We start from the raw sequence: 23,130 nt of genomic DNA, 5'->3' as shown, positions 1-23,130 counted from the left end.
CAGGGGTCGAGAGAGGACAAAGCCACATACCTAATGCATGGTCCATTTGCTTGCACAGACACCAGTCCCAAGACGGCATCTTTAGAGTGCTCCATGCATTTTGCTACCAAAGATGGCCTGTGAATGTCTCAAATGATAGCCTATTAGCTCCTGGTTTCAGGGAATAGGGCAACGCACCTCGTGTCGGACACCACCACGTCATACGAGTGCGCCGTGGTTGCATCGCTCATAACCCCACCAATCATTCCAGCTCGATTACTCTGCAATGTTCAGAGGTGAGAAACAGTGGCCGTCAACTTACAAGCTCTGCCATAGAACAGAGACGTCGAAGGGAAGTGGGGGGGAGATCATCCTGAGCTCCACTCGGCCTTAAAACTCATCCGGAAATTCCGAGCCTAGACCCTGTTTCGCATTCGCCCAGGAATGTCAACACCAAACCTGCAACATACTGAAGGTATGAGCTCATCGAAACTCTGTCGCATGGCCTCTGCCGCTGATAACGTTTCAAACAGCTTCTTTGAGGCAGTAGCAATCTTTGACTCGATGCCAGAACCCTTGTGGAACTAAGATGCGCTGATGCGACCGTAGAAGTTTGGCCTAATTGAGAGCCTGAGGCAGTGCACGTCGGGGGTCCATCTCGCACAGTGGTCACTACCACTTCAATTGTCCTTATCGTCGTACAGCCTCTTGTACTCAGTTTTTGAGAGATTTTTGCCCCTTTCAGGTCCCTGACATATGCACAGTCTAGTCAAGGCTTTCGACTGGAGGAAGAATATTGCCATTGACGTGCAGCCTGAACACCACGAGGTACTCCGAGTATATGCGGGGGACTGTGCACACTACCCTCTCGATTCCTTACTCCGTATCAATGGGTGCAGTTCTTATCGGGCAAAACATTCCTTTTCGTTAACGGTTAAGACCGCATGGAAGCTGCGGAGCGCCGGCAGCGTACCGCTAGGTATTCCACCCACAGGGGGCTTCAACCGGAGAACCCTCATATCGTCATAGACTTTGCTTTTTCTCCACCACAGACTCTGGGAACGGCGATAAGGAAACCACAAGTACCCGGCTGATGTATCCAGTGAAACAAATAAATCCGAAGAAGGCAAGAAGAAATTTAGTATACCTTGGCGAGGTAACGTGGTGAAACATCGGAAATCAGCTGCAGTTTCTGGCACCGACCCCGACTCCTAAAAAGGTATGAAGCCCGGCATTTTTGCATTGCTGACTCATACAGGGTCTTTATGCAAAAGCGTTACTTTTGTGCGAACGTGTAAATCGTTCATTAATCTATCCCGAATGAACGTACTGTACATCTTTACCATCTTTGATTTTAGGCAGTTACTCCACTCGGTGATCCCCAATCTACAAGATACAACTCTACTTGGACTTCAAAATTGAACTTCGAAGGATTTTTCGATTGTACAGCAAGCTGCGAATAAAGTAATAGTAAGAAAGAGTGCCGGATCTAGCCCAGCGTCGAAGGAGAGTAGAAAGAAGGTACACAGAGCACTTTATACATGGGATTGGCGAGTCATCGGCGGAAAGCGAAGCGGGCCATGTGACGAGTACCAGATTGCTGGCATCACTTGTACATGTCCCGACAAGGCATGTGCCACAAGAAGATACCCCTTTTCTCCATGGGTTGTTGCAAAGAGTCAGCTGCTTAGACGTGGCCAACACCGGCGTTGGCCATGGTCCAGGCGGCAATGTTGGTAGGTGCCTTGGCAGGGGCGATGTTCTTGCCCTGGAACTTGCTAAGGATGCTGGTGTCGGAGCCGCTCATGGAGCCGGAGGATCCGAAAGCGTTAAGCTGGCAAGAACGGCCAAGGTAGGACTGGCAGAGTTTGTTGGTGTTGGCGTCGGGGGAGCTGAACAGGGCGCCCTGGTAGGGAGACTCAACCACGGTGTCGACGTTCTGGAAAACGTTACCCTCAGCCAGGACATAGCCACCCTGGCCAATCTCGAAAGCGTGGCCCTCAATGTTGTGGAAGAGGTTGTTAACCTATCAAAGTTCTTAGTGGGATTCCGGTTTCCGTGGCTTCGCGGACACTTACGGCGTGAAGGAGGGTGTTGCTCTGAACCTTGGGCATACGACCGGACAAGTAGTAGAAGTAGTTGCCCATCATCGTGATCATGTCGTTAGAACCATCCAGATAGATTCCCCAGTAATGGTGACCGTTACAAGTCGCGGAGTAGTCGGAACGGCCGTCGATCAGGTTGTAGGAGATGGTGACGCGGTTATCGGCCTGGGTACCAAGGACAATGTGCTGACGAGCGATGCGGGCAGTGGTAACGTGATCAATCCAGACGAGATCAGCGTTGTTAAGGGTGATAGCATCACCACCCCAAACGTACTTAGGGTTGATATCAGTGATAGCGATGTTCCTGGTCCGGGTCAATGGGGGAGCCAATGCAAGTACCGTGATGGAACAACTCACTGGATGATGATGTTCTTGGCACCGCTGACCATACGGATACCCTTTCCTTTGATACCTCCAGCAGAGCCCTTGCCGACAAGACTCTTGTTCGAGTTGACAGTGATACCGAGGACACCGGCCTTGTCACTGCACCACCTAGTCAACACTTGATCCCTCAACGGATATAACAAGTTTAATAGACTTACTAAGTGATGGAAGAGACCTTGGGAGCGTTGGGCTCGTAGTTGTTGCACCAGTTGTCCTTGTTAATGGCCTGTTGGCACTTACTGCCTGTACCCCACGGACTGCAGCCGCTGGTGGTCTCGGTGCCTTCAGTTCCAGTGAAGTCGAAGCTGTATTCAGATGGTTGGTTAGCCATGTTGCTCACCTGCTGTCTTGAGGAACGAATGACTTACATCTTGTCGAGAACAATGACACGGGGCTGGCTGTCGCCCAAGTACGAGACCAGCTCGTCATTGGTCTTGGGGTAGACCTCAGCGGCGCTACCACCACCGGTCACACCCTTAGCAAAACCCTGGGCGGCACCAACGACACCAGCGTTGACGCTATTCGCGAAGACAGCCGCGGCGGCGGCGAAAAGAGTTGTGTACTTCATGATAAGCAGATGAAAAGAGTGTAAAGGAAAAGGAATGAATGAATGAGGATAAGGAAGAAAAGAGAGAGTGGTTTGATGGTTGGGATGAGCAAGTCAAGTTCCTATCTTATATAGAGAACCCTGGGTATCCTGGTGGAGTTGGAAGAAAACCCCTGTCTGCAGCTGAGACAGGCTTACCCAATTCATCAAGGAACTGGAGCCAGGCGCCGAACGTTGGACCCGTTCGTTCATTGCAGCAGAGTAGAACCGGAGGTCCATCTGCAATGGGACATGCTCCACCCTGAGCAGATTCGGGGTTCTTGGCAGCACCCACACAGGCCAATTGTTTGGTCAGGAACAGGATACTATGCCCGTTCCACCGGAGTTCAATCCCTTCTAGAAAACATCCCTTGGCAGGACCGGTTCTACCATAGCATCGATAGCATGAACGAAGATGAATCCATTGAATGAGGCTTTTTCTTTGCCCCACTTGCAATTTCACGGCACCCCATGATAAGAGGTCAAGTTTGGGTACTGAAGAGTGCCCACCTAAAGCTTGCAGCTGAAGATCGGAGGAACACGGAAAGCTTAGTTCTTGATGGATGAGCTGGATTGATGCAACTGAGCATGGTTGAAGAAATCAAGACTGAGGACTGTACGAGCCCATCACGAGTGAGCTCGGAGAGGGGGTCGTTGCTGCCTGCAGACCCTGACCGAAACGCTCGGACCCAATCGCTTTCCGTCGCTGCCGAACACCGTAACGGCCACGTGCAGCGTCTAGACCTAATCTCGTCTCACGTGAATTTTAATGCAGCAGTCCTGCCAAGCCTCTTTTGTCTCACCTCAATATCTGCTAAGAGTCTTGGTAGGATCACTACCGTATGATCGAATAGATTGATTCCCCACGAGATTTAGAGATACCAAGACTTGAACTGTCAAGCGCCTAAGACATTTCTGGCTCCCGATGGTCTACGCTGCGATCCTATTAGCGGATCAATGCCGTTGAGTATGAAGTACCGATGCAGCCAAGTATAATTCATCTTGTCGTAAGGATCCCCTGCTACTTCGAGTCCCCGCTGCTTGATGATAGATGGCGCTTCTCCGAGTCATGGTGGCTGAGTCCCGCGACAAGCTACTACACCGTCGCTGAACAACGATTGTAACCTTTCTACAGAGTATGTTTACTACAGCACAATTTCCAAATTAGCCGTCCGCTATCTTCAAGCACCTTTCATTGGTACACAAGAGAAACGTCTGGTAGCTTCATCAAGTGTGTCATGAATCAATGTACTTCTCTACCCTATTTAAGTTTATAAATTGCACCTAACTGTGAGTGGCAAATTATCATTTCTAATCCGAGCCCCTGAAGTTTACCGCCAGGTGGGACTCTACTACAGTATACTCCTGCATCCTGCCGGAGCCGTAGCCTAGACATCCGTTAAGTAGAATGCTCGAAAGACGAGGCTCTTTCGTGTTACCTCAATACTTCCAAATATGGTTCCAAGCAAGCAAGTAAGGCAGCGAGGCATAGGTTGTCTCATTAAACTGCAGCAATTCTCAATCAACACAATGTAGTAGATGCATGGCTGCCTTACTCGCTTGCTTGCTTGACAAGGTGCTTAGAGTTGTCGCAATGCCTCATTTGTCCATAACTATGCCTGGATATGTGCTTGACTACCCCACTTACTGGGAGAGATGCTGGGTAAGGTGCTTGGGCAGGTGCTTGGAGAGGTGTTTATACCCCCTATCGGATACCATCAGACCATACTATGTAGCCAGCTAACGTAATAGTATATATTACACAAGATGTCGGCCATTGTCTGCCTTCCTTGAGTCTTAAGATTTCGAGTTTTGATATTCTCGGCCCCACTCTCAGTAGGTATATCGATTCTGAGAACCTCGAAGTCTCCGTCCGCCTTAATGCGCCAGGGTAGGTGATAAGGGGCAATGCTACCTGTAATCAAGGCAAGCAACAACTCAAGTCATGGGGACAGGAAGAAGGACGGAAGATTCCAGCAGGACCCTCGCTCCGCACTGTGTATGTAGCTAATGCCTAAGGCATCAATGAGCTGGTGCCTGGCAGGCTGCCGCGGCGCCTGTGAACAAGTCATCCTTTAGCGAGAGACAACCTGCCGGTAGATAATCCTCACGTTCGTTACTTTCGGAGAGATGGTTTCATCAACTAGGCAGGCATGTAGCTAGAAACGAATATGGAATGGATCGCTTCGTTCTTTTGTTCCATTGAGCTCAACCAGTCAGTTGCCGCGGCCGGAGGAAGATAATTCTAAAACACTGCCAGGAGAACAAAGGAGAATGCGACCGTTCGCTTGATCCAGCCTTACAGGACAGGATGTAGTCATCCAGCCTGAGAATATTCTTCAGCCGCAGGAGAACAGTCCCGACCAATTCCCCTCCGGATCAAAATCATGAGAATACTTTGTTGTGACTCGATAGACTTCGTGTTGCAGGATCCGGACCCCAACCGGTTGGGGTCCAAGCCACATTCCTCCCTACACCCGTCCACGTGCTCAACATATGGTCTCCGACAGTTATTTCAGTTGGAATAGTTGGAATGTGTGCTTCTGTACTGAGCAGAATTGCGCCCAATTGACCCGTTCAATAGGGTGAGCATAGCTTGTCTCTTTCCCTGGAATCTTTGGGGGCGGGCCTGCGGCGGCAGTGCCGGGTACAGTATTTAGGGCTTCAACATCTCGCACTACTCATCTTCATTTCACTGCGATCATCAGTTGAGCCTAGTCTCGTCACTTACAGTTTCATATCACTCTCGACCGAGTTTGATCTCAGTCAATATTACCTAACAAAGAATGCTTCCACCCTTAGATAAGATCCTCAGTTACTTGCATTCAGGATCTCACGATCGCAAGGTCAAACAACACCTCAGAAAAGCCACACAAGGTCCAATCAACATTTGATCACACATTGAGCACAGTATCAATACTAACAGCGTACTGGAATCCATCAAGCAAAACCTCCAAAATGCACTACGACCCATAATAACAACAGAAATCCACAATCCATGGACGACATTCGACGCTTCATGTGTGGAGGACTCGGACCGCCGACGCTGTAAGATATGCGCCCGCCACGATTTCTCGAGCCAGCTAATCTTGGAATTGAGTCTGGACTAAGAAGAGCTTGAAGAGCCAATTTCAACGAACGCACCCGGGCGCTTCATTCTCCGAGAATGCCATCGATTTGTTGTGGAAATGCTTCTAATTCTTCGCTCACCATCCGTTTACATGCGAGTCGACCGACAGGATAGCCAACGAGAGAGTCGACGCAGATGCCTTTCAACGAGCAGTAGCCTTGATCGCGCACCAAGGCACTGAACTGTTGGGAGCACAAGAGGCAGGAGATTACTATTGGCGACTTGACGAGACGTTCTTTCACAGAGCCCATTTCGCAAGGGTGCTAAGAAGCATCGGTCTTTTGGGGAGCACCCAGGTCTTGTCCACTTTTGAGCCACCAGACTATTCCCAGTCTTCTTCGGACGATATTATGGATGTGCTGGCTACGACACAGCCAGTTTCTGTAAACCTAGCACCGTCACCAACTCAGCTGGAAGCGGCTGCCAGGAGGCTGCTCGACGCGGGATTCTCAACCACAACATACCGGCTCAGACACACGGAGCTCTCGACCTTTTTTAGCCTTACTTCTTCGGCTGAGGGTTTCGAATGTCAAATGGGGCAGGGATTATTACTTTGGGTCCTTCGCGGACGAGGATCCGGCGGATGAGGTGTTGGCTAACGCGATGGCTGCAAGACTGATCGGCAGTAATAAGGCAGACTTTGACAAGGCTTTAGAACTGACGATGGATGCATTGGTAAGAAGCCTCTACCCATCCGTCAACTAAGATGCTAACAGGTGCAGCCAAATCTTGTGCCACGTTTCCATCAACTATGGACAACTCTTTTCCAGCCTCCAATGTCGGACTTTGACGTGGAACTCGAACCAAAAGATGAAAATATGTTATCGCTTTACTTGGCCGCCGCTTCATTGTTCGTGCCTTTGCCTGAGGCATTGACACCCGCTGGTTTGCGAGATAGACACATCAGTCATAATAAAGTCGGAGCGAGTCAAGATGAACCTATTCTATCATTGCCGAGTCTCGTCCACCGCCTCCAGAATATGCCAGATTCCCACCTCATCCTGGCCACGAATCTTCACGATCCCCATGCTCCAGCAACCGTAATAGGAAGCTTCATCCCTAGTCTATTATGTGCAATGTCCGACAGCAGCAGCGGAACCCGAAGCCGCAAGACTGGAGACGCACACCTCCTCTTCCAGCTACAGCCGGACTTCCGACTGATCCGATGGGAAAGACCTCAAACACTTCCGAAGACCTTGATCAAGACCAATTACGAACTTGCCTCTCTCCACGCCGTGGATGCAGAGAGCGGGCAACAGACGTGCATGAAACCTTACTATATCGGGGACTCGAAAAGAAGCACTGCTAGGCTGCTTATCCATCCAGAAGGGAGTTCGGTGTCATTGCATGGCTCAAAAGATTTGAGCACTGCAGCGGTGGGGAGATATAGAGAGGTAACGAGAAGTGACACGGGAGATAAGGATTGGGAGGTAGTCGTGCAGCATTGCACAGTTCATATGTTCGCCGTGGTCTAAATATGTCTAACGTTCTGAGTCATACAGTTCCACCACTAGAGTCATTGGGGGTGAAACTGACGAGCTCCTTAGCCCGCAGGGTCCTCACCCACGGATGCCTAACGCATCCGTGGCGGTATAAATGTACATAGTTCAGAGCGAAGGGTCTCTGGGCCTTCCTCTTCTCTTTTGGTTCTTATGAATGGGATTCTTGCCTGGAAGACTGTATGCCTCTCGAATCCTTACAGAGCATTTAATGATTCATACTAATGTAACTGCAAACGCTCGTCCAAGTTTTCCGCTATGCACCCTCATCTCACATGTACCGGTCCCAAAGTAGTGCCGCGCCAGCCAACACGGCCATTGAAGTTTCAAAGGCCGCAACCGGTCTCCAATTGCCGCCATTCCGATACATGACCCACGCTGCCACCAGACGAGAAGGTATCGAAGAGACCATGATCAGAGTATCGCGCTGGTATGTCGAGATAAGATAGTATGTGCCAAGCGCAAGAGAGGTCAGACTACGAGGACGATAAGCGACCAGCATGCTGTGTGAGTTGTGAGATACAAAGGCTTACCCTATGCATTGAACAGCGCCTTCAGGCGTTCCGGTCAATGACGAGCCCTCGAAGTGGGCAACCGATGATGGAAACAGGATGGAGTAAAATGCATTTCCGAGAAGGAATACGCCTTGGGCGGCGAATACAGTGCTTGAGACGCTGCCCATGCGGAGACCAAGGTTGTGGAAAGACATGATTTAATTACTTTGTGGTTTGGTGAATTATGGTGATTTGACCGAGTGAGCTTATTCTTGGGTGCGCGAGGCTTACTATTTTTATACCAAGGGGGTTTCGTGGGGGCTTTCAGGTTCGCTCCGATCGGCCGCCAAGTTTAAGCGTCGCTGCGGCCCCTCGGATAAACTTTCATACGATTGTCCATACTACCTAATCTCTTGGCAAGAGGAGATGGGAGGTGAGAAGAAAAAGTTGGAGAAAGGAAGATAGAATAAGAGAACACGAGCATGCGTGGGAAGGTTCTCTTGAGATTTGCCTTGGAAAAGATATATAGGGGGGAACGTTTTTCGGAGACCATAGCCTCGCGTCTGTCAGGCCCCGATCGGCCGGCCAGTGAAGGGGGAAGCTCTCCGCATCGTACATGCCAATGGAAGATGTTGAAGCGGTATTTGTGCCGGGCGGTCAACAGATCGAGGATGGCGTTGACCGGAAAGAACTTCCACGTGGTGTCGAGCATAAATCTCCTGTGGGGGTAAAGATCGGAGTTCTCTTCCATGAGATCGATGTATTATTTTGTACCCAGGGCGAAGTTGTAGAGGGCGGAGCAGAAAGGACAGGCGGGCACCCAGACTTTCTACTCGATTTATCGCCACACAACTACTTCGTACGCGGCATCGCCTGTATAGTACTTCGACACCTTGTTACATGGGTCCTTGCTAAGGCAAGCTACAAATACATTTTCTACCCAATGATCACTCGTAACCCGATACGGTATTAGAAGATGGATTCCGGTCCCCTGCATGGACCATTGTTAACATAAGGCTAGAGTTCAATATCGATCACGTGTATTTGGGGGCTGTGTAATCTTCTAATAACACAGCTATCCTCGGCTGCAATAATTATATAATTAGTATGTTTAAGCCTTACCAATTCAATCTTCCGCCTCCTCGTGATCAGGTGACGCTCTCCGCCCCCCGATTGACTTGGCTAGTTCGTCCGCGCCACGCGGAATGCAGAGATGTCCGCTCCCATAAAGATTCATCATTATGAATATGACGATTTCAAATACAAGTTGTGCAAATGTGCGGGTTTGCCTTTATCTAGGACTGAAAGTGGTCAGGTTATAGTTGGAATGAGGTGTCATAATTCTTTGGGTCGGGCAACGTACTTTCGGTGGCCTGTTTCTCTTCGGCAGCTGCAACAGACGAGGCGTCCTTCGCTGTGTTGCTTCCTTTGTCCGTGGTCTTGTCCTGGTCCAGGCCTGACAAGAAGGAACATAAGTTTCCCAAGTGGGGCGACCTCTCATGCTCGAAAGAGTTCAACATACTATCAGAAACTTTCTTCAGTTTGTCATCGAACAACAGACGTGGTCTTCTTGGCTGTGTCTACGACGCCTTTCACTAAACTGACGGTGGTATTTTGAAGCAATGAAGCCATTCCGGGGAGTTGAGCTGTCCTGGCTGGTACTTGAGGTATCGTCTGTGGTGAGATAGATTTGGGACTCTAGATAGACAGGTGAGCTGGGTATACAGGGGTGAGCGTATTTATTGCGGATCTTTTGACTACAGCGGAAAACTGCCCGAGGAAGCTACATGATCCTGCTAAGGACAAATATTTCTTTCGTAATACGAAAACTCTGTCGTCCTCTGCTGACCTATCTCTCCGCGGTGAAGGTCGGCCTGAGAGAGAGCCACTGGAGAGAGGTGGTAGGTCCAGTTGACCCGCAGTGGCCTGACTAGGCATTTGGTTGGCATGGACTGATTGGGGCGATAGGAACAAACTTGTCTGCGTCTAGATTGCTCGTAGGGGCGTTATACACAATGATATCAGAGTGCATCCTTCGAAAGCTGGTTATTCTAGGTGACAAACCTGCCTCGTTTGTGACACACTCTTCCGTAGCGTAAGACAGATCGCTGTCATGTTACACGATGGCGGAAATCTGCAGAATCGAGAATCGCCTGTGCGGGGTATCAAATCTATTTAGATTGGAAAGAGGGGTCGGGTTCGAGCACTCGGGATTTTGATTTGGGTCGGCCCGCAAGAGACCCACTTCAGCTCGACGCGATCAATGTCGCTCCGAGCCCTAGCTCCGTGCATTTGATCAATCGTGAGCTGATCTGCAGAGTGGCTGCTGGCAAATGGTGAATGAGGTTCTGCTTCCACATCGTAATCTTCGAAAGCCGCTATGCATCAGCTGCCTTTCAAAGACGGTTTCGTCTGACTATCAGCAGACGTCGTACAATGGTTCAAGTTTTGCTCTCTTTTTGGAAATATTACGATAACCGGGTCGATGGTTTTGTGAGTTCGTGATAATGATCGTGGCCGATGTGAATCCGACCCGCCTGTGCCATGAGAACTGGCATTTTGGCTGGATGCACACTCGACGGGTCGCGAGCGCCTCTGAGACTTGATCTCAACAGCCCTTTCAGAAGTGGGCTTGATACGTAGAGTAATCTGCCTCTTTCAGGTCTCTAAAGAAAGACGAGTGCTCATATTTAATGCACAGTTTGCAACTATACTACTGCACGGTGCAACGAACTGGGTATAGTCGTGGCTGACATGCTGACTGCACAGATGTATTCTCAGGTTGTGTGGATGTAGCTCTACCATCCCTTTCAGGTAGCTGAGCGATTCTGCGGCTGAGCTCATCATTGCCGACTAATGCCCCCGCCGTGGTTCGCCAAAGGTAGTAACTATGTGTATGAAGGCTAGACACATGAGGTCGGCGACTACAGCTTTAGTCGGATCAAAGACAGTATAGATCTGATAGGTACTGCACATCACAATTCAGGTGAAACAAGCTGCATGTGTCGTCTTGATTGCCCGCGGCTCTGAGGCCCATGTATCATGATGCTATTTTACCCGGGGGTGGGTGTTATGAAGAGAATGGGTTCAAAGATCCTGCGGTACATCGAAAGAGAGATGACATATGAATGATTGTTAAGAAACCATAGTTCTGAGAGATTGAGATGTGGGAGATTGACAAAATAGCCGCACCAGGCCCAGGTCGACAAGCTGATTACACTTTGATGATTATTATTCACACTGACCTTAGCAAAGCATGCTAAGGTACACAGAAGAAAATAGTTGTGTTCCAGAAAACCTGTTTTATTGTCATGAAAACAGATTTGATCAGAAAAAAGGAAATGGGGCAAAAAACATACAACAGCTTAAGTATGGTGGTGGTCACCAAGCGGCTGCAGTGGTTCAGTACCGTCTTATTCGGGGTTATTCAGGTCAGCTTCTGGTGGCCGTCAGTACTCTAAATAATAGCTATCTTTATGTTCCGGCATCTATCTAAAAAATAACTGGTATTTATTGTAGTCTTCCGGCTCTGCCATACTAATAGACTGGTAATATAAGTAAGCCCTTTTTTTTCTATTTCTCTCGAAAATAAGAATTTTTTATTTTATATTCTGTTTTATTCTCTCGAACTGCTCTTTATAAAGGTATTTTATAATTAATAATAGTAGTAAAAACAGTAAAGTATTACCAGATAATAAATCTTAATAACTATAATAACTCAGAAATTAAGCGCGCAGTTTTAGACAGAACTATGGTTTTTTATAATCGGATATTAGTAACTTTTAATAAGTAAGTATATCTAGAACTATAAGTCTTTATATATTTATTTATATATACTGTTACTAGCTTTCTCAAGCTATATCCAGAGGTATTCTGGTTACTTAATATTTGTTTTTATAAGAGATTTATAAAATTTGTAAGTAAGAATATACCAGGCCGACTAGAAATATATTTTATTTTTAAAAATAGTAGAATTTTTTTGTTGCTAATTTAAAGCTGGTCTTTTCTTACGCTGTAACTTTAAGATTTAAGAGTATATATTAATAACTATTAAGAAAGTAAGTATTCCGGTCTGAGATATATACTATAGTTAATATATATTTAGTAGATAAGAAAAGATCTTAGAGATCTTATTTCTTTTTTAGATGCGGAAATAAATAAAGATAGTCTTTTACTAAATAATTTATAATTCTTTTTATACAGCTTTAGTGTCGAGACTTTAAAGAGTATAGGAGAATATGTTCTGATTGTTTATAAGTTTAACTAAGTGCTTTTTTATTATTATATTGTTTTATATTAGTAAGAACAGGCGAGGTATATAAGTTAACAGCCCGGCGAGAATTATTATACAAGTAATCTTTTATAGTTGGGCAGTATAAAGTAAGAACTAGTACAGTATATTATAAAATATATTTTAAATTTAGTTAATACAAAAATTACTTTTTTCTGATAAGTTAAGTATTTTACTTTGACTATTAAAATGGTTGATGGTATGAAGATGTTAGTTCTTATATACTTCCGCTAATATGTAAAGGGATTTTAGAGAAGAAAGTATTAGTAGTACTTTATTTACGGTTTTTATAAGATGTATAAAGAATATATGTCTTTATTTTTTAATTTTTTAGTATTTTTCTTATTGTTAGCCTCAGTAGATTGAGCCTTTTAAGATTTCGAATTTATAAGTAAGATTCTGGTTCTAGCTAAGTTTATACAAAACAGTAATAGTAAGAAAATTCTGGTTACTATAGATTTTACGCCAGAAGTCCTGGATACTTCTGTATTTCGATTTTTTAATAAACAGAAAATACAAAAGTTAATATAAAAGTCTTATAGTACGGACTTCTTTAGAAAAGATTTTACCGAGCTTGAAAACTATATAGAATATATATATAATATTACTGTATACGTTTGTTGTTGATAGGCTTTAATAAAGAATGGTAAAATAACTTGTATATTTTTATTTAAATCTGACTAATAGAGCCTCTTACTTAGATAAGCATTATTCGGAGACTGTAAGAATAAAGTTTACGGGCTATATTTAGAAAGATATATTCGGCAGATTTTATATATATTTTTTTAGTAAAGTTGACGGATCTGTAATATATTTAGATATTTTAACTTGCTATAAGTATATATAAAACTGTCGAAGTATAGGTATATATTAAATTCTGTAATTTTAGCAATTACTCTCTGCTAGAGCCGAGTTTAAGTTTCTTGAGAAAGAAAATATTAAATTTCTTAATAAAAAAATAAATTAGCTTATATAAAAAATATAGAATGTAAGAAAGCCAACCGAGAAATATAAGCTTTAACTGGAATAATACTAAATATATAATAAAAAGCAGATACTTTATAAGTAAGAGCTCCGAAGATTATAGTAAATCTAAAGACGAGATTCGATTATTTAGTAAGATAGTATATTTAAACAGACTTTCTTCTTTTTTATAAGAAAAATAATATCCGAGTGTGATCTGCTTGTACAACTTTTCTTAAAAAATAAGGGCTTGAGAAAAATGATTAGGTTAAAAGTTCTTACAGCTTTAGAAATTATATATTCTGATAATAGTATAAGTATTTATAGCGCTGGTATATAAGCTATTAATAGAAAATACTTCTACGGAACTACTTTTAGTACGTGAGAAATCTTTAGATAATTTATACTTTATTAGATTAATTTATCTAGATTTTATTTTTATTGCTGCTAGCTTTACTTTTACTATTATTATACAGACTTGTAAAAATAGCTCTAATAATTTTTTACAGGCTTGTATTGTATGCTGTTAATGGTTTTTAAATCTAGAACTTTAGAAATTATATTGCGAGGCTTATCTAAGTAGGCCTGATAAGTTAAGTTGTTGCGATCTTATAATATTTTGATATATTATAGTAAAGGCGGCCTATTATCTATTCTGCCTTAGTAGAACTAATTTAAAGCTGTTACAGTGTATATATCAATTTTTTAATTACAGTAGGTGGTCAGTGTCACGGATAACCCTCGACACCTTAGCGGGCCGCCTACGACTCCCTCACGTCTTTCCCACATAACGGTCGTGACGTTAATGACTCTAATCCCTCTTGTATACAAAATCCTCTTCTTCCTTGCTAGACTATAGGAGAGCAAGGATTAGTTTTGAATTCACTAGACTGCTACTATTCCATACCTAACTGACCTCTTTCCCTTAACACTACTATTACTTTTTTAGTCGCGGTAGAAATATAGTATTTGAGTCTGTGAATCTTCTCTGCGTTAGCAAACTTTACTGTAAGTACAGCAGTAAAATTACCAACAGATATATAAAATACTAGATTTTAGATATTCTTCTATTTAGTATTCCAAAAATATACAGTCCAACACAGAATCTCCGCCAAATTAGATATATTTTCTAGTATTCCTGTTGCCGTCTAACCTACAATTAGCCGCATCTAAATAATAGAATAAAAGACCTATCGAGATGCAGTTAGACTTTCGCGCAGTATATTACTAGTATTTTACCGAAGAAACGGTATTAAAACAGCAGTTAGACTTAAACTATATACCAGACCCTGTAATATAGTTTTTAACCGAAGTTTTAAGATATTTCAGACAGAATATAATAGTAGGGCGGAAAGGGGCCTTCGCTAAAAAACAGCAAATAGACCTCAGAGGTATTTTAATTTGTTAACAAAATTACAGCTATTTATTAATATCTTGGTAATATTAAACATAAATTTATACTTACTATTCCAACAGTCGAAATAAGACAGAAATTAATATATAACAACACCAAAACGCGAGTAAAACATAAATAAAGCAAAGTTGCAACAGCAAGATCGAATAATAATAGAGAAGTTTGTAAGATATAATTATACTATTATTATTATATACAAAAAAATATTATATTTCTAAAACAGAATAGTACCGACTTAAAAGATATTAGTCTAGACTTAGCCTAGTTCCGCGGTAGTACTGCTCTTTATCACCGCCTATACTAAACTGGTTAGAATAGCAGACAAGACGGTAGTATTATACTGTCTATATACTACTAAGAACAGCCGTATACAAAGAGAAGCCTAATTATTATAGATAATTCTTAATATCTTAGTAGGCTGCCTACAAGTCCCTCACGTCTCCTCTCTATAACAGTCGTGACGTTAATAACTCTAATCTTTCTTGTATACAAAATCCTCTTCTTCCTTGCTAGACTATAGGAGAGCAAGGATTAGTTTTGAATTTACTAGACTGCTACTATTTCACACCTCACTGACCTCTTTCTCTTGACACAGTTAAAAGCGGTTCGGAATCTAAATAATTAATAGAAATACAAAGTCGAAGCTTTTTTTCTTTTTGGAACAAGCTTTTCTATATAGCAAGCTGCCTTTGTATAGCTGTTTAGTTAATATTAGTCTTCTTAAAATATTTAGTCAGATTATATTGTAAACGATTATTTACCGAAACTACTACTGTAGTATTATTTAGTTTTACCTGTCGGTTATAAGCTATCTTCTAATATAGAATATTCTCTGCTTTCTGTTTGATACCGGACTAATAAAAGCTAGGATCGAGTATTAGATTCTGTTCTGTATTCTTTGTTACCATCCGATTGTTTAGAGTTATTTTCTATTCGATGGAATAATAGATATTAATTTTTTCTAGTCATCAACCCTTGTATCCCACTCTGGTACCGAATTTTGTTGTTCGGGTGGAGTATGACGCAAGGGGGTGAAAATACTCGCCAAAGTTCCCGGGGGTGGGGGCATTTGAAGGGGACCGTTCCCACAGAGTAAAATTCTGAACCTGAGAAGCGGTCCTACTTGGGGGATTGAAAGTATTATTATTAAGATAATAGATACCGCCAAAAAGCCTATTAATAAGAAGTCTTAATATTAGTCAGAAAGATAAGAGCTTTCAAATAACAGAATATATAGAGTTATATTTAAGAAAGACTTCTAACAGGCTTAAAAAAATAAAAAGTAGAGCTAAATAAATTGTACTACTTATACTGCAGAAGTATAATTAATAGCAATATACAGATAGAAGAATAATAAATAGTAAAGCTGTTAAAAACAAAAGACTATATTTCTTAGGTTTTTTTTAGTTATAACTAGTTTTTAGCTCGGGCTGATATTACATCCGATGCCGAACAACTTACCAAGACCAAATTTATCGAATTATAAGAAATCGAAGATTATCCGAATACTTAAACTATTCTAATTTATAGTTTGTTAATTTTGTCTATGGTTAACACCTATACCTTTTTATTAATTAGCTATAAAAATATTTAAGATAATAAATATTGCTTCTATCGGATACTAAGGTTCGCCTCCTATCTTAAATATTCAGCTTATAATATAATAAATAAAGAGAATCGATCTCCGAATATATTTCTGTATTCCGGTATCAACATTATAACACATGACTCTAGCTCTGGTAGTAAATAAGATAAAAATCCCCGCCTTCTCTAGTATACTATAGAGCTGGCTATAACTGGCTAAGTCAAGTAAAAATTATTTTTATTATCTAGCTATACCAGCTCAGCAACAAATTTAATGCTAGTATTAACCAATAATAGTTATATATTCCTCTTAAACTGCTCTTCTCCCGGAGTTTCGCTTTTATCTAAGACACAGCAGCTGATCTCTTAAGATATTTAAGATATTATATTTTTTTAGAAAGCATTTCAGTTATCTATTTTATTAGCAGAAAGAGAGTAAGAAACCGATTATCGAATTAAAATTAAATAAAACCTAAAAATATTCTACTAATAATAATACTAATAATATTTTTTTTAAGCCTGCAGACCAGGCTATTTAGTCAATATAAACTTTATAGATGTAAGACTTATAGCAAGCTGCTTATAACCAGCTTAATAAGACATAGCGGCAGATTTTATTAATAAATAAAAAGCCGATCAAGCCAGGAGATAATAATAATATTCTAAAGAATTTAATTGATTAAGTTATTTAAACAACAACAGAGAAATACAAAAAGTATTATCTAACAGCAGATAGAAACTTTTGCAAGACTTTATAGAAAATTCTCGATATTATACTATTATTTAAAGATATTATAAATACAGTGGCTGTATTTGATCTGATATAATATACAGCTAGTATATAGAATATAGTCTTACTTAATCTAACAGTATATATATAACCAGGTATATTAAAAGTCGCTGCTGAGATATTTATTAATCGGTATACTAGTTGATAAAGAAATACTTCTAATCCCGTAATTTTTTATTTAAATTATCGGAGTATCTGGCAGATGTTTTAACATACAGTATTTTTATTAAGCAGAAATTCTATAAGAAAATAAAAAGTATTTCTAATAATTATCTTATAGAAATTATATTAATTAGACTTTATAAAGCTATCTTATATTATATAGTCCAGATACGCAAATTCTAGAAAGCAAGTATTAAAGAAAGAGTACTTAATACAGTAACTAATAGCTTTCAGCAACTACTTAATATACTTAAAACTTCAGTTAAGATTAAAAAAGCTAAATTAAATAAATAAATTAGATTAATCGAATATCTTAACTATATAAAAAAAGCAGAAAATATTCTATGTAAGCTTAATAAACTAGCCGATTTTTTAAAAAGATTTTATAAATATTCTGGCTTTAAAAGCTTACTATTAATAGAAGAAGTATTTTTCGATTCTTATACTTATTAGTATAAAGATTACTGTCTTTTAGATATTAGAATAAATTTTCTTAGTTATATTTCGATATAGGCTTAGTTGTAAAATCAACTTATTTTCTGGCTAAACGGTATAATAGGAACTAGTAAGTTTACTATTACACAGACTATTACTTAATTCTTCTAAAACTAAGGGTTTTTAAATACCAGCTTTTTTTTTAAACAAGATAAAGCCGACTGTAATTATATAAAATACTTTATATTAACTCTCGCCTGTCAGCTAATTATTAAATACCGGTAACTAGATTTCGATATTTTTAATATAATTAAGAATAACTTAAATATTTTATTTAAATCTCTTAATATATAGTTTAAGAAGCTTCTTTATCAGCTATTCTAAAAGTTATTTACTAGCCAATCTACAATAATTATAATTGTTATTAATATTTTAGACGAGTATAATAAAAATAAGAACTAACAACTTATTTTTAACTACTTATTTAAGATATAAGAAATCAAATCTGTATATTTTTAAATATTTCTAACCAGCTAACCGGAACTTCTTATTTGCAATAGCTTTAATAAAAATAAGAATTATTATAATTTAATTCTTCAGAAGCTTTCTAAGTCTGTGATTAAATATAATATTTGTTTTTTCTTTGAAAATAAGCTTCTAGCTATATAAAAAGAGTGCTTACTATTACCTAACTAGCCCGGAAATAAAAAAGTTGAAAAGCTGATAGTAATAGCTATTTTTCTATTTATTTTTGTAGCTATAATTTGCTGCTTTATCGAAGAGAGAAAATAGCATCTAGAATAACAGCTTAAAAAAATTCTTAATAATACAAATATATCTTTAGCCGACGAAATAATACAAATATATATACTTATTCTAAGCCAGCTTCTTGCTGGAGCTAATAAGAAAGAGATATATTAATTAAAAAAAAAGTTCTAATATATAATTAGAATAATTATTCTTTTAGTTTTATCTTTGTTTATTTATGCTCTTTTCCTACTTATTAAACTTTTACTTAATAATATTAATAATTGCTTAAACAGATTTTACTCTATTCTTAGTATATCTGTGGATTTTAAAGCACTAGTCTAGATTTTATACTTATTATTTTAAGATTATTTTCTGAATAAAAAGTATCTATTTTATATTTCTAAGTAAGATATATATATCAGAATCACTTTATATTATCTCTGGCTGATAAAAACCCGGTTTAAAAAAATATATACGAGCTGTAAAATTACAGAATATAGTAAGAGAATATTAAAACCGAGATTATCAAAGATTATTTTACTGCTGATATAAACTACGTCTATTACTACTAGATTTATTATATTAAATAGAGTAAAAGTCGGATTATAAACTATAATATTTTTTTTTTCTTCAGAACCTTTTTCTTTACTGGATAGAGATTCTAGCTCTGATAGAAGAAATTTCAAAAACAGTAGGATTAATATATATATTAAAGTTAATAGTATGTATAAGTCTATAGTTCGCTGCTTAGAAAACTAGCTAAATATTATCTAGGCGCAACTTGGCTCTGAGTTATCTAATTATTTATATAATATAGAAAGATTTATTTATTAAAATAACTATATAGTAGTAATTACTTTACTACAGATCTACCGCGCTGGTCTTATATTTATACCGACTAAAAATATTATCAGATAGATATTCGCCAGTAAAGTAAAAGATAAACTAATAGTTAAAACAGCAGTAGAAGATTTCTAGAGCTCGAATCTTTAGATATTTAAAGAATATTCTAGTATAGTCATATTAGTAGCTTTCTTATCGAACAGCCGCATGCTGGCGTCGGCCTCAGCTGACTAGACTATTAAGCTCTAAGACATAGCTACAGGCGTCGAACAGTATATACTGACCGGCTACTCCGACTTGGTCAACTTAGTAGTCTTCTTACCGGACGGCTGTATACTGGTATCAGTTTTATATAACCAGACTATCAAGCTCTAGAATACGGCTATAGGTGTTGAGTAGCGCACGCTGACCGGCCACTTCGACTTAATCAACTCGGTAGTATTCTTACCGGACAGCTGCATGCTGGTATTAGCTTTATATAACCAGACTATTAAGTTCTGGGATACAACCACAGGTGTCGAGTAGTATATGCTGACCGGCTACTCCAGCTCGGTCTACTTAGTAGTATTCTTACCGAACAGCTGCACGCTGGCATCAGCTTTATACAACCAGACTATCAAGCTCTGGGACATGACCACGGGCGTCGAGCAGCGCACGCTGACCGGCCACTCCAGCTCAGTCTACTCGGTAGCTTTTTTACCGGACAGCTGTATACTGGCATCGGCCTCAAAAAACCATACTATTAAGCTCTAGAATACAGCTATAAATATCAAGCAGCGCACGCTGACCGGCCACTTCAACTCGGTCAGCTCGGTGGTCTTCTCACCGAATGACTGTATACTAGCGTCGGCCTCAGAAAACCAGACCATCAAGCTCTAAAACACAGCCACGGGCGTCGAGCAGTATATACTGACCGGCTACTTCAGCTAGATCTACTTGGTGGCCTTCTCACCGGACGGCCGCATGCTGGCGTCGGCCTCAGCTGACCAGACTATCAAAATCTGGAATACAGCTACAGATATTGAGTAGTACACACTGACCGGCCACTTCGGCTTGGTCAACTCGGTAGTATTCTTACCGAATAGCCGCACGCTGGCGTCGGCTTCATACGACCAGATTATTAAGCTTTAGAATACGGTTACGGGTGTCGAGTAGTATACACTAACCGGCTACTCCAGCTCGGTCTACTCGGTGGCCTTCTTACCGGACGGATGTATGCTGGCGTCTGTCTCAGGGGACCAGACCATCAAGCTCTGGGACACGGCCACAGGCGTCGAGCAGTGCACGCTGACCGGCCACTCCGACCTGGTCAACTCGGTGGCCTTCTCACCGGACGGCCGCACGCTGACCGGCTATTCCAGTGAGTTTGAGTCGCTGGTGAACAAATCTCTTACTAGTTTCTTTATAATTGTCGCGGATTCCTGGGTCTTTCTTCAAAATGAAAGGGTCCTGTGGTTTCCTACTGACTATCGTTCTTTTCGGTGTTTTGCCATCAAGGATACCACGCCTGCCCTCGCATTAAAAAATGGGCGCGTTCCAATCCTACGATTTGATTTTTAACCAAAGAATATCTTGGTACTTTCCTCTAGTCTCTTATTTTCTAATCTCTTTATAAAAGAAGGGCCTGGGATCTGGAACGCAGTTTGCCACGTAAAGTAGACTAGACAATTCTATAGATTACCGTACACAGTATATGTTATCACAGTACACTGCGTGTAATGGAACATTATTGTTCCATCTGTTTCCAGGATTGGCCTAGTCTTGTTTCATCCCGGGGTTTCTGAAACAATCGAAGAGTGTAGGTGGTGACATCGGTATCCGGAAGAACTGTACCTCCTAAATACACATGCTATATAGTCTTAAAATTTATTTAAGAAGGCTGGGAGACATTTACCCAACTAACATAATACCTAGAGTCACTCTATTCAAGTGCTAGTAGAAAACCTTTTTAATAAGCAAGAGCTATGAAAGGATTATACACCATATGATCACTGGTATCGTGTCCATGCGATGAGGGGTACATATATATATATGAGGGTTCCTCCCAATGGAGATTCCAAGGTTTTTCAGAGTTCTTGGGCTTCTTCTTATTTAATATATCTTATAGTATTTTATTATTCTATAAGTATATCTTTTACCGGTACTATAATTAGATTCGGGACGAATATTATTCTCTTCGGTAATAGAAAAAATAGTATTATTTATTTTTACAAGCATCTTATCAGCGATAGAAGTACTAAACTATAAAGAATATTTAGTAACTTATAAAAAAAATATTTTAAATATTTCAGGTAATCTCTTTATATATTATTATTCTACGATAAAAGCGGAATATATATCTATATCCGTAGACTTTAGTAGATATAAAATATCAGTATATAAATAAAAAAAACAGTAGATATTTTATTTAGATAGTTATTTTTTAGATTTAATTTAATGTTAATTAGCTATTATATATATTATTTGTATATATATAATTTTGATTCGGGTATATTAAGCAATATATATATTAATAATTAAAATAGGACTTGGATTAATATTTTATTAGTTGAATATTCTACTTTTATATAAGATCTTATTAAATTATTAGTAAATATTATTATATATAATAACGACGGTTATTTTCAGTGTGACTGTATATAGTCGAGTTTATAGTATTAAGTTAATATTCTAGTAAAAAATAGAAAGTTATTAAATTTTATTTATTTATACAGCGAGTATTTTATATTAATTATATCTAGTAAAATACTAACTAATATAGACAAAGATTCCCGAGTTAATAAAACCGGAAAAATTTAATATATATAAATCTTCTATTAGATATTCTATATTATTCTTATATTAGCTACTACTTTATAACTACTTTAAATTTTGTTTTTATTTTATTATAACTATTATAGAGCTTATAATAACTTATAAAATATTATATAAGTTTAAATATTTTATTAATATTTTTTACTTAAATATTAATAAGTACTAGATGAAAATATATTATTATTATTAAACTAGTTTAATATAAATCTATAATAGTCAGCTATAATATAATATTATATAGTTTTATTTAATAACTTAAAAGTAATTGTAGAGTATTGATATAAAAGTCCCGTATATATTATAACTAATAATAAAGATTTTAGAAAAAGCAGCTTATAAATAGTTTATTTATTTTTTATTATTAAGATTAATTATTTATATCTTATTTCTACTAGTATTTAATAGTTTTTGTTTTTAGTAGTTCTGAACAGCTTTTAATCTTTTTTTTTATTTATATTAAAGTATAAATTAAATAATAATATAATTTAAAGTAGTTATTACAGCTTGAATTTTTAATTCTAAACTTTACATATAATCTAGTTTGTTTTATTATTAATAGAATAAAGCTTAAACCACAGCAGCTAGCTAAATAAAAAATATAGTACTAAATTAAATATTAGTTAAGTAAGGTACAGAGGCAGAATCTAGAATTATTATATCTTAATTTAAAATAATATAATTTTTTAAAGTTAGATTGTTAAGTTATAAAACAGTATAATTATAAAGACAGTATAAGTATTAAAAAGTAAAATAGTCTACTTATATATTAGCTTTATTTCGGTATAAAATTAAATAGATTTATAGTCTTGATAGATAAGTCTTAAAAAAAAAGTAGTAATTTTAGAATCTATATTTCTATTCTCGGCTGTTTTCTATTACTTTAATTAAGAATAGTATATTAGATATA

The 23,130-nt window shown here is 39.3% G+C and overlaps 5 protein-coding genes across 5 annotated transcripts; 3 read left to right on the top strand and 2 right to left on the bottom strand.

Moving 5' to 3' along the window:
• Positions 1–1,397: 1,397 nt before the first annotated feature.
• On the bottom strand, positions 1,398–3,171 carry BO72DRAFT_12915 (polysaccharide lyase family 1 protein). Its single transcript, XM_040939079.1, has 5 exons — positions 2,837–3,171; positions 2,627–2,773; positions 2,442–2,567; positions 2,058–2,388; positions 1,398–2,005 (listed from the first exon to the last, which is right to left on the bottom strand). The coding sequence occupies exons 1-5, from the start codon at positions 3,034–3,036 to the stop codon at positions 1,667–1,669; spliced, it is 1,143 nt and encodes a 380-aa protein (XP_040804143.1). The 5' UTR covers positions 3,037–3,171; the 3' UTR covers positions 1,398–1,666.
• A 1,764-nt stretch (positions 3,172–4,935) lies between these two features.
• Positions 4,936–6,863, top strand: BO72DRAFT_502960 (uncharacterized protein; the record flags this gene model as incomplete). Its single annotated transcript, XM_040949083.1, has 5 exons — positions 4,936–4,945; positions 4,981–5,053; positions 5,484–5,639; positions 6,040–6,102; positions 6,294–6,863. The coding sequence occupies 5 exons, from the start codon at positions 4,936–4,938 to the stop codon at positions 6,769–6,771; spliced, it is 780 nt and encodes a 259-aa protein (XP_040804142.1). The 3' UTR covers positions 6,772–6,863.
• A 785-nt stretch (positions 6,864–7,648) lies between these two features.
• Positions 7,649–8,463, bottom strand: BO72DRAFT_445543 (uncharacterized protein). Its single transcript, XM_040944075.1, has 2 exons — positions 8,217–8,463; positions 7,649–8,159 (listed from the first exon to the last, which is right to left on the bottom strand). The coding sequence occupies exons 1-2, from the start codon at positions 8,390–8,392 to the stop codon at positions 7,955–7,957; spliced, it is 381 nt and encodes a 126-aa protein (XP_040804141.1). The 5' UTR covers positions 8,393–8,463; the 3' UTR covers positions 7,649–7,954.
• A 3,375-nt stretch (positions 8,464–11,838) lies between these two features.
• BO72DRAFT_371756 (uncharacterized protein) lies at positions 11,839–12,171 on the top strand (the record flags this gene model as incomplete). The annotated part of the gene is made up of 2 exons (XM_040941017.1): positions 11,839–11,966; positions 12,024–12,171. Coding segments are annotated over 2 exons (276 nt in total), but the record flags the coding sequence as incomplete, so codon positions are not given.
• Positions 12,172–20,039: 7,868 nt separating this feature from the next.
• Positions 20,040–21,063, top strand: BO72DRAFT_493475 (WD40 repeat domain-containing protein; the record flags this gene model as incomplete). Its single annotated transcript, XM_040948376.1, has 4 exons — positions 20,040–20,096; positions 20,340–20,437; positions 20,588–20,786; positions 21,028–21,063. The coding sequence occupies 4 exons, from the start codon at positions 20,040–20,042 to the stop codon at positions 21,061–21,063; spliced, it is 390 nt and encodes a 129-aa protein (XP_040804139.1).
• Positions 21,064–23,130: the final 2,067 nt, after the last annotated feature.

The sequence above is a fragment of the Aspergillus fijiensis genome, assembly GCF_003184825.1.
Source record: "Aspergillus fijiensis CBS 313.89 unplaced genomic scaffold BO72scaffold_10, whole genome shotgun sequence".
NCBI lineage: Eukaryota > Fungi > Ascomycota > Eurotiomycetes > Eurotiales > Aspergillaceae > Aspergillus > Aspergillus fijiensis.
This window is presented reverse-complemented; position numbering and strand designations above follow the sequence as displayed.